The 13,044-nt window shown below is 36.2% G+C and overlaps 6 protein-coding genes across 6 annotated transcripts; 2 read left to right on the forward strand and 4 right to left on the reverse strand.

The window, feature by feature from the left end:
• Nucleotides 1–10: 10 nt before the first annotated feature.
• Nucleotides 11–412, reverse strand: GCK72_020229 (uncharacterized protein; the record flags this gene model as incomplete). Its single annotated transcript, XM_053733464.1, has 1 exon — nucleotides 11–412. The coding sequence occupies one exon, from the start codon at nucleotides 410–412 to the stop codon at nucleotides 11–13; it is 402 nt and encodes a 133-aa protein (XP_053582377.1).
• A 1,137-nt stretch (nucleotides 413–1,549) lies between these two features.
• GCK72_020230 (uncharacterized protein) lies at nucleotides 1,550–2,031 on the forward strand (the record flags this gene model as incomplete). Its single annotated transcript, XM_053733465.1, has 2 exons — nucleotides 1,550–1,703; nucleotides 1,787–2,031. 2 exons carry the CDS (start codon nucleotides 1,550–1,552, stop codon nucleotides 2,029–2,031), a joined length of 399 nt encoding a protein of 132 aa, XP_053582378.1.
• Nucleotides 2,032–2,144: 113 nt separating this feature from the next.
• GCK72_020231 (uncharacterized protein) lies at nucleotides 2,145–2,758 on the forward strand (the record flags this gene model as incomplete). Its single annotated transcript, XM_053733466.1, has 4 exons — nucleotides 2,145–2,180; nucleotides 2,228–2,380; nucleotides 2,425–2,554; nucleotides 2,601–2,758. The coding sequence occupies 4 exons, from the start codon at nucleotides 2,145–2,147 to the stop codon at nucleotides 2,756–2,758; spliced, it is 477 nt and encodes a 158-aa protein (XP_053582379.1).
• A 3,731-nt stretch (nucleotides 2,759–6,489) lies between these two features.
• GCK72_020232 (uncharacterized protein) lies at nucleotides 6,490–8,157 on the reverse strand (the record flags this gene model as incomplete). The annotated part of the gene is made up of 5 exons (XM_003116310.1): nucleotides 6,490–6,906; nucleotides 6,952–7,321; nucleotides 7,373–7,566; nucleotides 7,614–8,032; nucleotides 8,076–8,157. The coding sequence occupies 5 exons, from the start codon at nucleotides 8,155–8,157 to the stop codon at nucleotides 6,490–6,492; spliced, it is 1,482 nt and encodes a 493-aa protein (XP_003116358.1).
• A 782-nt stretch (nucleotides 8,158–8,939) lies between these two features.
• On the reverse strand, nucleotides 8,940–10,132 carry GCK72_020233 (uncharacterized protein; the record flags this gene model as incomplete). The annotated part of the gene is made up of 4 exons (XM_053733467.1): nucleotides 8,940–9,305; nucleotides 9,350–9,652; nucleotides 9,697–9,870; nucleotides 9,920–10,132. 4 exons carry the CDS (start codon nucleotides 10,130–10,132, stop codon nucleotides 8,940–8,942), a joined length of 1,056 nt encoding a protein of 351 aa, XP_053582380.1.
• Nucleotides 10,133–10,876: 744 nt separating this feature from the next.
• On the reverse strand, nucleotides 10,877–12,692 carry GCK72_020234 (uncharacterized protein; the record flags this gene model as incomplete). The annotated part of the gene is made up of 4 exons (XM_003116284.2): nucleotides 10,877–11,173; nucleotides 11,902–12,198; nucleotides 12,245–12,418; nucleotides 12,462–12,692. 4 exons carry the CDS (start codon nucleotides 12,690–12,692, stop codon nucleotides 10,877–10,879), a joined length of 999 nt encoding a protein of 332 aa, XP_003116332.2.
• Nucleotides 12,693–13,044: the final 352 nt, after the last annotated feature.

Raw genomic sequence — 13,044 nt, forward strand, 5'->3', positions numbered from 1 at the left:
TCGATAGGGTTTATGCACTGAGAGTGTGACAATAGTTGACACTAGGCATTGATTCAGTAATCATCGACAACATTGATTCAGTAATCATCGACAAGTTGTTATAAGACTGGTTGTAATAATTGAACATAATGGACATCCACTCGTAGAGAAATGGGATTAGGAGCATTATCATCGGAACGCCAATCTGGATTATTAATGCGATGAAAAACTTCTTTTGCATTTTAAAAGTTCGTTTTGATATTTGTTTTTTGAGTAATTGTTGGATAGAGTTGTAGATGAGGAATCCGACAAATGCTAACACTTCAAAAGATACCAGCCCAGTGAAGGAAATCATAAGAATCAAGTGATATGTGAAGTACTCGCATATGACAAAAATATGGGCATGGAGAATGTAGTCAGGAAGACAAGGCATGTTCTGAAATAGAAAATAAAGACATTTTGTTTATTCAGAAGCAAGCCAACCCGGAGCAAAAATCATTTACCAACCTCTATGAAATTCTGTTTTGCTATCTTCTGATCTGGAGCTAAGTAACCAAAAATGACCAACACTATAACTACAGATAAATAGTGCATTAGAATCCATAACTTCCTCCATTTGGACCAACATCCCTTCCACGAAAAAATACTGACAGAAAATAATCTGTTTTCGAAAATTGCCACGATTGATATCATAATATCTAAAATTTATATTACAGTTGAAAATTCGCTCTGATGTTTTCACTTTCACTAACATCCAAGAATAGTCAGCACTAGAAAAGTTTGAAGCATTGCAGAGAATCCTAAATGACTTAAAATTCCTAATCCAAACGCGGCAAACCGTGGTAATAGCATAATTGGGATGATAAGCAGTCCCACAAAATAATCAAATAGGACTATCCAAATGTGTAGGTTCAACAAGTACCACTTCATCGAGCCCATAGATTTTGGAGTTTTGAACAAAATCATATATAAGCCTAGGAAATGGATTGGGGTAGATATTGAAGTGAAGAAACAAGGAAAATACGAATGGGGAATCGAGAAAATGTTCTTCTGGAGCACACATTTCTGGAAGCAGGGCTAAAACTCTGCACCAAAGAAAAGACCAACCGGTGACTAGTTGAATCTAGTTTGTGACAGCTGGTCTGAAGCTCAATAATAGAGAATAATAAGAGCAAAAAATAATCTTACAAGGCAGAAACAATTTTTCAATTAAAAAGTGTCTCCTGGAGTTTCAAAGCATCTGCTTCCATTCTTATAAAGACATGTGACGCTGATAAAAGGCAAAGGTTGTGATAATCCGTTCAAGGAAAGAACTATTGAGTCATTCAATGTTTCTTATAGTTTGTAGTCTGTCTGGGGAACTTGGTATGTTTCTAGACGGAAGCACTCTCCAACCATCTCCTTCGAACCCAGGACTCGGAGCCAGATGGTGTCATCCGACAGTTCCCACACGGCAGATTCAAAACAATAACATGCCAACTTTCCAGTCTGAAAAGGGCCCCATGGGACCTTGTCTATCACATGAAATATATATAGTAGCCTTCAAAAAAATAATAATCTTATCAAAAAAATGGATTTTATATTTGGTGACTTTGAAATGTCTCTAACCTATTTCATTCTGAACGGGTTCGAAGTGAATCCTGACTACTACGCATGTCCAGATGATGTGTCATTGAGACCTGTTGGAGTTCGACAGAAATTTTGGGGTGCCTACTTTTTCTTGAGTGGGCTTGCGATTTTGGTAAGGTAATAATCGATATTTGTTTATTATTTTTCATTCAGATTCTTTACATTATCTGTTTTGTAGCCATCGCTACCAGCGATCTCATGAAAACTCCAGCTTATAAAAGTATGTTTGTTTTGGCTATCTACGACATCTCATCCACGTTCATGCACTCCATTGCCACTGGAGTCTTTGGATTCTATGGAGTTGCTTATTGTGACTACCCACGGCTGAATCTGGTGTTTGGAAGTATTGCCCTTGGTTCATGGTTGGGTTGTTGTATCACTAGTATGCTATTATTAGAAATTGTGACGTTTGTCCGACGCTGAAAATTCGGAAACTATTTGAAGGGAGAAGAATCTATAATTTCATATTTTTATTCTTTGTCTATGGAATGTACGCTGCTTTTCTCTCGAAGCCCGTTACTTTTTCTTCTGAATACATGTCTTGGTTTTTTGATCCCGGAGTTGGAAATGATGTAAGTTTCTAAGAAAAAAATACTGAGTTTTCATCAAAAGTATACAGCTTCAGCCAAGCTTTTACGTGAATCTTACCCATACTTTTAACAATGGGTTAATGGCAGTCGAGACTGTTATTCTTTATGGTTATCTTGCATACTTTACTCTCAAAAAATCTGGAGCAAGTGGAGATCAAAAATTGTCAAAATATCAAATTAATGTGAGCTCAAACATTTGAATAATGTGGTATTTTTGAATTTCCAGATCTTGCTACAAGCATTCTTTTTCTGTATTTTCCATTTCATAGGGTCTATTCTATACGTTTACATGCAGTTTGTGTCGGCTCCAGAGTATTTGATTATCATAAGTCAACTCGGTTGGCAGTTTGGAACTGGTGGGCACAGAAGAGAGCTTTCAAGTTTCTAGATTATTGATTACAGGTTCCGTGTGCGTTGTCTACTTGACTTTGAATCGTTCCATACGGAAGTCTGTCTCGAAACATTTATGTCCCAAATGCCTGAAGAAAACGAATCAAGTCTCGGTTATTGCATCTTTGGATAGCAGAGCTTATGAGTTATCTCATGTTCAGATTAACTGACTTTTTTGTGTCGTCATACTTGTAATATTTGAGTTTTAATAAAGCTGGTCATCAAACGTCTAGTTTGGAATAAAATTCCAATGAATGTAAACGTCTAGAACAATAGGTATGTCTTACAAAGTTTTTTGGGTGAACATGTTAATCATCAAACACCAAAAAACAGAAGATGATTTTTTTTAATGGAAAGGGAAAATTGAAACTTAGCATGTGACCTTTTGAAACGCAATTATTTTTTTTATGGAGTGTATAGACCACAAGTAGAGCTTCATTTTTATAGTTGACAACTTTTTAGTACAGACCTATCCTAAGAAGTTACAGAAGGTTTATTGTAAAAGTTTAAAAATCTCTCCTTTTAGCACTGAAAAAGGACAACAATTGCGAGAAATTTCTTTGACGATTGACAACTCTCAAGGGAGGGTTTGTACAATAAAGTTGCCAACTACGAAAATGATGCTTTACTTGTGATCTAAACAGTCCATAAACAATCTATATTGTGATACTATCAGGGAGACCAACTCACACTCACAAAGTTGACGAATTTCAACTAAAAACTGAACGTGTCGCATTCTTTATGACCAGTACTGTATCTATGTAAACGTCAGTTATTTTTGTGTGAAGTTGTAAGTTGAAAAATAAAATTCCAATAGAGGAAAGTATTCATTCATTGAAACTATCATCCCTAGACAGAATTATTTCAAGAACATTCTAATCAACAGTAATAATCGAATAGTCCAACCTGGTAAACATAAAAGGCACATTGAAGGGCAATGAAGCAGATCGCAGAGTTGAGCGGAATTCCGCCTTCCGTCTTCCGCCTTCCGCTTTCCGCCACTTTTTTCTTTCCGCCTTCCGCCTTCCGTTTTCCGCCAAAAATTTTCCTATTTCCGCTTTCCGCCTTCCGCCTTCCGCTATTTTATGATTTTTCCGCCTTCCGCCTAGAGAATATCAGATTGAAAAATATGTTTGCCTACTCCAATTTACTGATTTTTTTTACGTTTTTTTGCAGCAAGGCTATCAGTTTTTACCGAAAAAAACAAAATTTAACCATTACAAGTGCTTTTTACAACAAAATAAGGCCAAAATCGTCTTCTTAAAAACGAAATTGTATTCCGCCTTCCGCCATTTGGCTTTTTTTTCATTCCGCTTTCCGCCTTCCGCCTTCCGCCTTCCGCTTTCCGCCGAATTTTTTAGAATTCCGCCTTCCGCCCAAAAATTTCTTATTCCGCTTTCCGCCTTCCGCCTTCCGCCATTTCAAAAATCGAATTCCGCTCAACTCTGATCATAAGGTTTGGAAAACGTATTTTTTACTTTCTAGATTCATTTCTTCAAAATTGATTCATGATTCTTACACATCATCTTCTGAATGCAGTGAAATGATATCAAGATTTAAAATCCATTATTTTTTGAAAAAGTAGAAAGATTTCACACGATAACAGAATCCACTCGTTTCGCAGTGTTTCTATTACTCTTTTTTCAATCTCTTTGGTATATATCGGCACGTTTCATCGATACGATATTTGAAAAAAAATCTGAAACTAGAAATGAACGCAGTGGCTTTTATATAAAATCCGTTCGGAATGTTATTTTGTATACGACACTATGCCTCCTTTATCCATTCAACTGTTCGTTTGCTTTTTCGTTGTTATGACGTGTCTGTTTATCATGAAAACTGCCCACGAGAAGCACGTTTCAAAAGGTTACTGCCCAATAACTATCAAGTGTGACCAATTTGATTTCAGATCGTTTTGCTATGCTTGACAAGCAGATCGAGCCACCATCCCATAGATATCCGGTCAATGAACACGATATAATTCCTGCTTGGTATAGAGATCGTATGAGCAGACGTAGAGTTGTAACATAAAGCTTTTCAATTAATAAATACTTGCGTTTTCTTATTTTTCCATCTGTTTCAAGTATTCACAGAAAAGCGGAACCTATAGAGAAGTTTCATTCGAGAATAAACAGCTAAAAACTGTTAACGTTGTCATTGGTTGCTATAGAAATCGGGGCAAACTTCAAAACTTAAATTCGTAGTCTGTCCTTATTTACGCAAGTCCTTGGCAGCTGAATTTATCCTTATAAATCACCAAAACCCAGCGTCCTTGTCTTTGTAACAAGCTAGCTACGACTTTTACCAAAATGTTCCTGACCTGGGAATATTCTGTGTGGTCCAGCCAAGAAAATCTGCCACTTTCTGTCGGTGTAGGACTTTTCTTCATTTTGATTGCTTTGATATGGTTTATCTCTGTTGTACCGTACTACCGGATATTCAATAAGAATCGAGACAACTGGAAACAAGTAAGCACTCATTAATTTGAAATTACAATCTTCTCGCATTCAGATGTCGGATTATCCTATTTTTCATCACGCAAATCACATTTTGAAGCGTTATTCTCCAATCTTTCAAGGCATATCGGTTGCTCAAATTGTGGTTTTTGGGTTGTTAATAAACACTGAATACTTGTCGCTGTTACTGTAAGCGTAAACTGATCAAATAATATTAAAATAAACACTTTCAGGGTGGGTTTTGGGGTCCCTCTGTTTTTTTTCTCGTATGTTATAACAGTTTTTCGTCAAGTTCACCAAACTTTGATTGCATTTTCGTTTGTTGAAGATGTAGTTTGGAGTAGAGAAGAACCTCTGTCTAAATATGAAATTGGAGTGAAACAAATTGAGAAAAAAATATGGATACGGTATCTTTGGAAAATTTTCATAGCCAAAGACTTTATTCTTAATACCGCTGTATACTTTCATGATCGGAACTTCAGTTTTTATTACACACAATTAATTGTGAGTCTGTCTGTCTGTCGGTTTGTCCCTGAATTGTGATTTTCAGTCCATCAGCATAATTGATGCCTTCGTGCCTCTTGCCTTATTTTGCTGGATTTTCAAAAAACTTCGAAATCGAGGGCTCAATGATCCACAAAGAGCTTTGAACCCACTCCAAAGACAAATCAAATATCAAATACTTACAATCACTGCAATTCAAATTGTAAGTTTGATGGCATACATTGACAATTAATAAGTAATTTTAGATGTTCTGGGCATTTACCGTTATCTTAAATTACTTCGACTGTCTTCCTGATGAGAATGTGAATGCCTCAATCCTATCGTTAACCGGGATTATATCTCATTATATATCTCATTATATGTCTCATATCATTGGGTTCATATTGCCAACAATTATTCAAGTCACTTGTTGGGTCGACAACATGTCAAAGTCAAGAGAAAGCGCAGTCAGGTCGACTAGTCCAGGGATTTATTCTATTTCATAAAGTTGAAATAGTAATTTTCTCAATTTTGCATCGCAAAATCATTGTCATCTGTATTACTCTGAAAGATTGATCTAGTATAAAACATGAAAAGCCAACATTTTTGTAAATGTTATTCAGGTGAAATTTAAATGTCGCCAAATATTTAACATGCGTCAGAAGAAAAATGTAGTGTGTCGAGTTATTATGACAATATGAGCAAGACAATTCTTTCCATCAGTCATCTTGATGTTGCAGTTGATAATTCTAGTGAATTCATGGTGACTGTCGAGAAGAGCAAGCAGCAGGTGGAATGTTGCCGTAGTCTTCATGAATCTTCATGAACATTTATACTTTTTACTTTTTTTATAAGACTTTCAACACATTATAAGCTTCATTCGTTCAAAGTAAATTCTAAAAATTCTTAAATATAACCGTCCTGTTCCCAAAAAAACCGTTGTGTTATCAAAAAATATTATCTCAATTAACGTATCTTCGCTTCACCTGACAGGTGTAATCCATCGCTTTCGCAATAAATGCATACGTCCTGTCCAATGACGGCAGTCCATTGGCTCCTTCGCAGAACTCGAACCGATTGAACAAGTTAGCAGTGAACAAGAATAGCTCCATTCGAGCGAGTCCTTCCCCTAAACAGACCCGTTTTCCAACAGAGAATGGAACCAGCTCCTCGACTTTCTTCAAATTTCCACTCTCGTCTATGAATCTTTCCGGGAGGAACTTCTCCGGTTCTAGGAAAATCTCCGGATCTGAGAGAATACTACTGATTTGATGGATGACTGTCATGCCTTTGGGGATAGTGCAACCGGCAAGAGTGACTTCACGAGTTGTGGCGTGTGGGAGATTCATTGGTAGAAGGTTGCTCGCGCGTTGGGCTTCCTGAAAAAGTATGAATTAGATGTGAAATCTTAAAATGAAACTCACATTGATGAATGCATTTGTGTATGGCAAATTTAGTTTGTCCTTCATTGTTACCATTCGGTCCCCTACAACTTCTGATAGTTCCTTCTGCATTTTCCTCTGTGCTTCCATATTATTGATGGCATAAGCAGTGAGGAAACCCATTGTATTTGTAGTTGTATGCATGCCTGCTACCCACATATCAAAACACATATTCCTCAACTGGTCATCAGAAAATGAAGTGAAGTCCCCTTCCGCTTCTCTTCTCTTCTGCTCTTTCATATAAGTTTCCACGTAATCCTTACTCTCCTCCACTTCGAAATCAATCTCATTACGATGTTCTTCGATTTGTTGTTGGAAAAACTGGAAGACTCCATCTCGAACACGCCCGACACTGAAAATCAGAAATTATTTTGTATCAGTATACTGTTTTTCAAAAACTTACTCAGGTGTCAGCAGCTCAACCATCCACTGCGGAAGCCAGCTGACAGTATAAGCAAAGTATACTCGGAAACTGCCTTGGACTTCAAAGAAAAGATCTAACAATTGTTTTAGTTCATTGAATTTCAAGGGATCATTGAAACGGACTCCGAAGAGAAATTGATTAATTACATTTCCAATTGCCATGTCGTATTGTTCCTGGAAAATTCCTTACTTTTAATTGAAAATCACACAAAATTACTCACCTGAATGTTAACTTCCTTCCCTTCCATTTTGTTCAACTCCTCCTCAATACTATCCACTTCCAGCTGAATCGACGCTTCCATCGCTTCTTTTCCCATTCCAAAATCTTTCAAAGTGTGCAATGCAAACTTTCTGTGCTCTTTCCACGTGTTCCCATTCGTATCAATCACTCCATAGTCCCCACCACGAAGCGATGTGTTGAACTTTTCAAAAATCATTTTATCTGAGTAACTGTCCGCATCATTGATGAATGTCTCTTTGAGCTCCTTGTATCCAGTGATCACAATTGCTGGGTCGGTTCCCATCCACATTGTGTAAATTGTCCCGAACTTTTTAGTCCAAGCAGCATATGCGGCAGTACCGGGTGGTGGATAAGAGAACAATTCAATCGTGTTACCAATGACAGGAATGGGAAACGGTCCTAAACTTTCAAGTGTTTCAGGAGAATCAATACGAAAAAATACCTGGTGGCAAACTTCGACGTTTCCAGTAAAACTCATTGAAAAAGTAGAGAACAGTAAAAGTGAAAAGCAGAAAGAGAATCATTGTGTCTAGTGAAGAATATACTGTTCTCCTCCACCATTTTATATATAAACGAGACTACACAATTTCCGTGCAGTCGTTGCGAAATAAGATGGGAGATGGGAGGCAGGCAGCGGACAAATGTGTACTTTGTAGGCACCCGGACGGGAGTTCAATAGTTTAGTTGTTATCGGGGAGAGAAAACGATGAGTGTGGAGAGATAGATGTTTGATTTTTATAGGGGAAGAACAACTTTGTTTTTTATTTTTATTTTTCAATTCATCGAGTTTTAGATTCTCCCCGTAGATCCTCAACAAAGATATTTTGACGGCCTTGCCCAATATTTTTTAGATCATATCTAGTTTTATTTCAAGTCCATTCATTAAGTTATTTATGTTTGTTTATTATTGAGGTCCTCATAAAATTGCTAGAAAAAAGATACCGTAGCGAGTTTTCAACTCCTGAAATATGTGTATGTGTGGAAAAAACTTCAAAAGCTATTTATCATATTTGGAAAACCAGCACGTGGGGGCAAACCAGAATTTCGGACCATTTGCGATGTTATCCAAACGATTTTTAAACTTGACTTTCTTGTTCCAAGTTTTTTTTTCCATTCCTTATCGAAATTCTTTAATGCTCTCAATTTTAGATCAGGTTGATTTTTTAAAAGAGTTAGCTAAAAATAAAAGCTGGAAAAGAAGTGGTAAACTGAATCCAGTTTCACGTGCAACAAATATTTTTCCCAATCATCTTCATTACTTTTTATAAAATAATAAAATAGAAAAAACTTTTCATTTATATTCCTCTCAAAATGGCGAACGAGTTGAAGTTCTACTATTCTTTTCCTTCTGCAGCTTGTCCCATTCTTCATCAAAAACGTCCAGGACACTTTGATCGCATTCTTCTTTCATTATAGTCCTCATACACTCTTTATCATCCATAAACTTCAAGTATTGTTTTTCTAATGCCTTGTTTACAGGTTCAACCATAGGCTTTCGACCATATTTCTCTTGGCATTCATAATTAGCTGGCTCCTTTGTATCCAATGTACTCATTCTTATGCCCATGTAACACATATTAAAAGTAGTCGGTTTCTTGCTTAATTCATCGCAGAGTTGCTCAAGCTGCTGAGTCGTATTTTTTGAAAAGTAGCAATATTGGCTCATACATTCCTGAAACGATAATATTTTCAGCTTATTACATCGAAGAGGCTTACCTTCGTTTCTGAGCAAGTTTTAGTTGTATTACTTCGTTCCTTCATACCAAATGACATCGAAATCGCCTGTATCATACCGTTTATCATGAATTCCCTCATTTGCGGTTCACATTGTCTGGCATTCAGTTCATCGTGCAAGCTACTGCAAGCATCACCATCCGACGGGATCGTCAAAACGTCCAACAACTTTTCATAATTCTTTTCCAAATAAGCAACCGATGTGGCGTTGCACGTTTTGTTTATGGTTTTGAAAAAGCAGGATTTCCCAGCCGTGTAAGACTCTCTTTTGATTCGCATGTCTCTCTGAAAAGTGTCTTTTTTATATTTTCAGATTTTTTTTCACGAACTGAGAAATAATCGAAATCCTCTGTACAATTTTCCTTTTTACTGTAAACTGTATTGTAAAACATCGACATACATGATGCAACATCGTTATTCGTGAACTCTAACTTATCGCATTTCTGCTCATAAGTTCGTTTACTTTTCTCTGCTTCTGCACACTGAATTCCTCCAAAACAACTCTAAATAAAATTCAAATAATTCAAGAACACTCCCTGGTTGAAGCATTACAGTGACACTCTTACAAGCATCCGTGACATTCCGCGATTTAGTATCTCCTTCTTCGGTGAGAACTATCAAATCATTGACATATTTCGAACATTTTCCTTGAGCCACTACGAGTTCTTTTGGGGTGCAATCTTTCACAGTGTCATCGATTTGTACTTTTGGATCAGCATAGGTTACTATTGCTTGGAATAGGAATAAAATGAAAATTGAACCCATTTGAAAGTAAATAAATAAATGAGTCTATAGAGGTTTGAAATTTCAACAAGGGCGTTGATCTGTCCAATCTCTGTTTTAATCCCAATAGGATTGGTCTTATGAGTGTTAGTTCTGCAAAAAATAAAATAGATGATCTACCGTTTTTCACGTAGTCTAAATCTAAATTTCGGTCTATTGGAGAGCCATTAATCCGTTTAACAATGTACCTCGAATAGAACCGCAATACTGCGACATGCCCAATTTTGTTCCCAGTTTGTTAATTCATCTTTTGAGTTGAAATATGCCAAAGAGAAGTAAAGAGCAAATAATGTGATCAAGATAATGAAGAGAAAATTTTATGCAACACAAAACAATTAGTCAATTTTTTCTCCTGGACAGATATGTGAAAAATAGACCGGCCGACCGTTTTATTAGAAAGCAAGTTACAAAAATTTTGAAAACATAATAAATATATGCAGGGTTTTTCTTTTTCTCCGAACCGCCCGAAACTTCAGAGAAATACAATTTCTAGAGAATTTTAACCTGAATCGTCAAAGTTGATATTAGAAGTACTTCAGAAATTTTCATATCAAAAAATTAGCCTTCGGAAATCAATCTAGCAATTGCATCAAAAAAATTTCGTATATTCCCGGCAACTTGATGATAAAAGTCAGTGTTGACGTCTTCCGCGGATTGCTCAATTATTTTAAAAAAAACACTCAATAAGAAGAAAAATGTTTATTAGCAATAATCTTTAAAACAATTTCAATGAGACAACGCATTATCCAATATCTTCCAATTCCTATCGAAATTCTTCAGAGCACTTTCATCGCACTCTCCCTTCATAACTTCTTTCATGCAATCCTTATTTTTGGTAAGAGTTTTAATTGAATCCAAGCCAGACATGCATTTATATCCCGAAAGTTTTTCCTTGTTTTCTTTATGAATTGTTCCTATTTTTTCGGTACAATTCACGAATTCTTTGTCATCAAGTAATTCGAAGTTACCACAAAGTTTGTCAATTCCTTCGCTATCCATAGAAGAGCACGGTCGTGTACAGTCCTGAAAAATAATATCTTTTCATTAGATATACAGGAACAGTGACGCGCATATCTCTACTGAATCTTGTTCAATTTACATACAGTAGCGAGCATAAGTGAAGGCAGATTCATACTTTCATGTGTAACTCTGCTGAATCGTGTTCGTTTTGCATAAACGTTTTTTTGGCAGATAAGAATTTTCAAATCACGGTCAGGAAAAATCGATTATCGATAAAGTTAAAAATGTTAACTTTTTCAAAAAACTTATTTTCGTATTGCTGAATGTTTCAGCTATCTGCCAAAAAAACGTTTATGCAAAACGAACACGATTCAGCAGAGTTACACATGAAAGTATGCCTTCACTTTTGTACACTTTTTCTTGACAGATACACGAAATATCGGAAATAAGAAAATAAGTTTTTTGAAAAATTATTCTACCTGATGTTGAATTTGCTTAAGACACCCCAACCACTGTGCGAGAGCTTCAGTAGCCAAAAGTAGATCCCTTCGGAAAATGGTCAAATCTCATCGAAAAATGTTCTAAATCTTTTGAAAAATATACCAAAAAATGCGTCTTGAGTTGTTCCACAAGCTGTCATTGAAAAATGAAAATTTCAGAGAACATGTTTTTCTAATTTTTTTTTCACTCAACAAATATTTCTGAATATTTCAGCTATCAGTCATAAAAAGTTTATGTAAACTGGACAATATTCAGTAGATATACACATGAAAGTTTGACGGGGTGCTTACCGCTACTTCCTGGCATGCCGCCGACAAGTTCTGGTTGACATGCTCGTCCCGAGACAAGGAAAGTTCAATCATTTTAAATTGCATTTCTCTCATAACTGCCTCACACTGTATTTTGGTTAAAGTGTTCTGAACCGGTGTGCATGTTCCATTTTCGGACGGAATAGTTAGAATATCCAGAAAATGATCATAGTCTGATTTCATATAGGACAATGCTCTCTCTGAGCAATTATTTTTGACGAAATCCAAAAAACAAGATTTTCCAGATGTGTAAGCCTCGCGTTTTTGTTGGAAAGTTTTCTGAAACAAGTCTTGAATTTGAACTGAGAAACACTATGATACCTACCGCAGTGAAATCATATTTGCTTGAGCAACTTGAGTTTTTCTCATAAATGTCTTTAATAAAACGTGTCAGACAGCTCTCAACTTCAAAATTTTTTAACTGGACGCTATCACATTTTCTCTGATAGAGCTCCTTGTTTTTCTGACTTTCCAAACATTGCAGTCCCCCGAAACAGCTCTAAAAACGTTTTTTATTTGGTAAAGCAAAAAAGGTTGCTTACCGTAATACTTTGACATGCACGGCTCATGTTATTAACAGCCTCCATGGGAACATCCTCCTTGTTATACTCCTCGGATAGAAAAATGAGCTCATTGACATACAAAGAGCATTTTCCATGAGAAATCACTATTTCTTTTGGGGAGCATTCTTGAAAATTACTGATACTCGGTTCCGCAATAGTGTTGATAAACAAACAAATAAAAATTAATAAAGGACGAACTATTTCAGTCATGACGATAGTGGTTGGTCAAAGCGAACCAATAGAGAACAAAGTGTCAGTAGCATCTATTTATTGTTTGGTCTCGGTAATCTCTGTCGTAATCTGTATTTGATGGGTTTCCCAATTAAAACTACAAAAAACGATGACCTCTCAACAAAAATGACAAATCATTTATACGCAAAAAATTCAAAGAAGATTTTTGGTTATCCCCGTGTCTAAATGTGTCACTTCCAAGGGATCACAATATGGTGAACTCATCAAATTTATTTTTTCAGTGATTTTTAGAAAATGCATACCACTTCGTACTATTAAAATATTCACTTTACTTTCAAGAGCGACACCAGGACAAAACCATTTCGAATTA

The sequence above is a fragment of the Caenorhabditis remanei genome, chromosome V (genome assembly GCF_010183535.1).
Source record: "Caenorhabditis remanei strain PX506 chromosome V, whole genome shotgun sequence".
Taxonomy (NCBI): domain Eukaryota; kingdom Metazoa; phylum Nematoda; class Chromadorea; order Rhabditida; family Rhabditidae; genus Caenorhabditis; species Caenorhabditis remanei.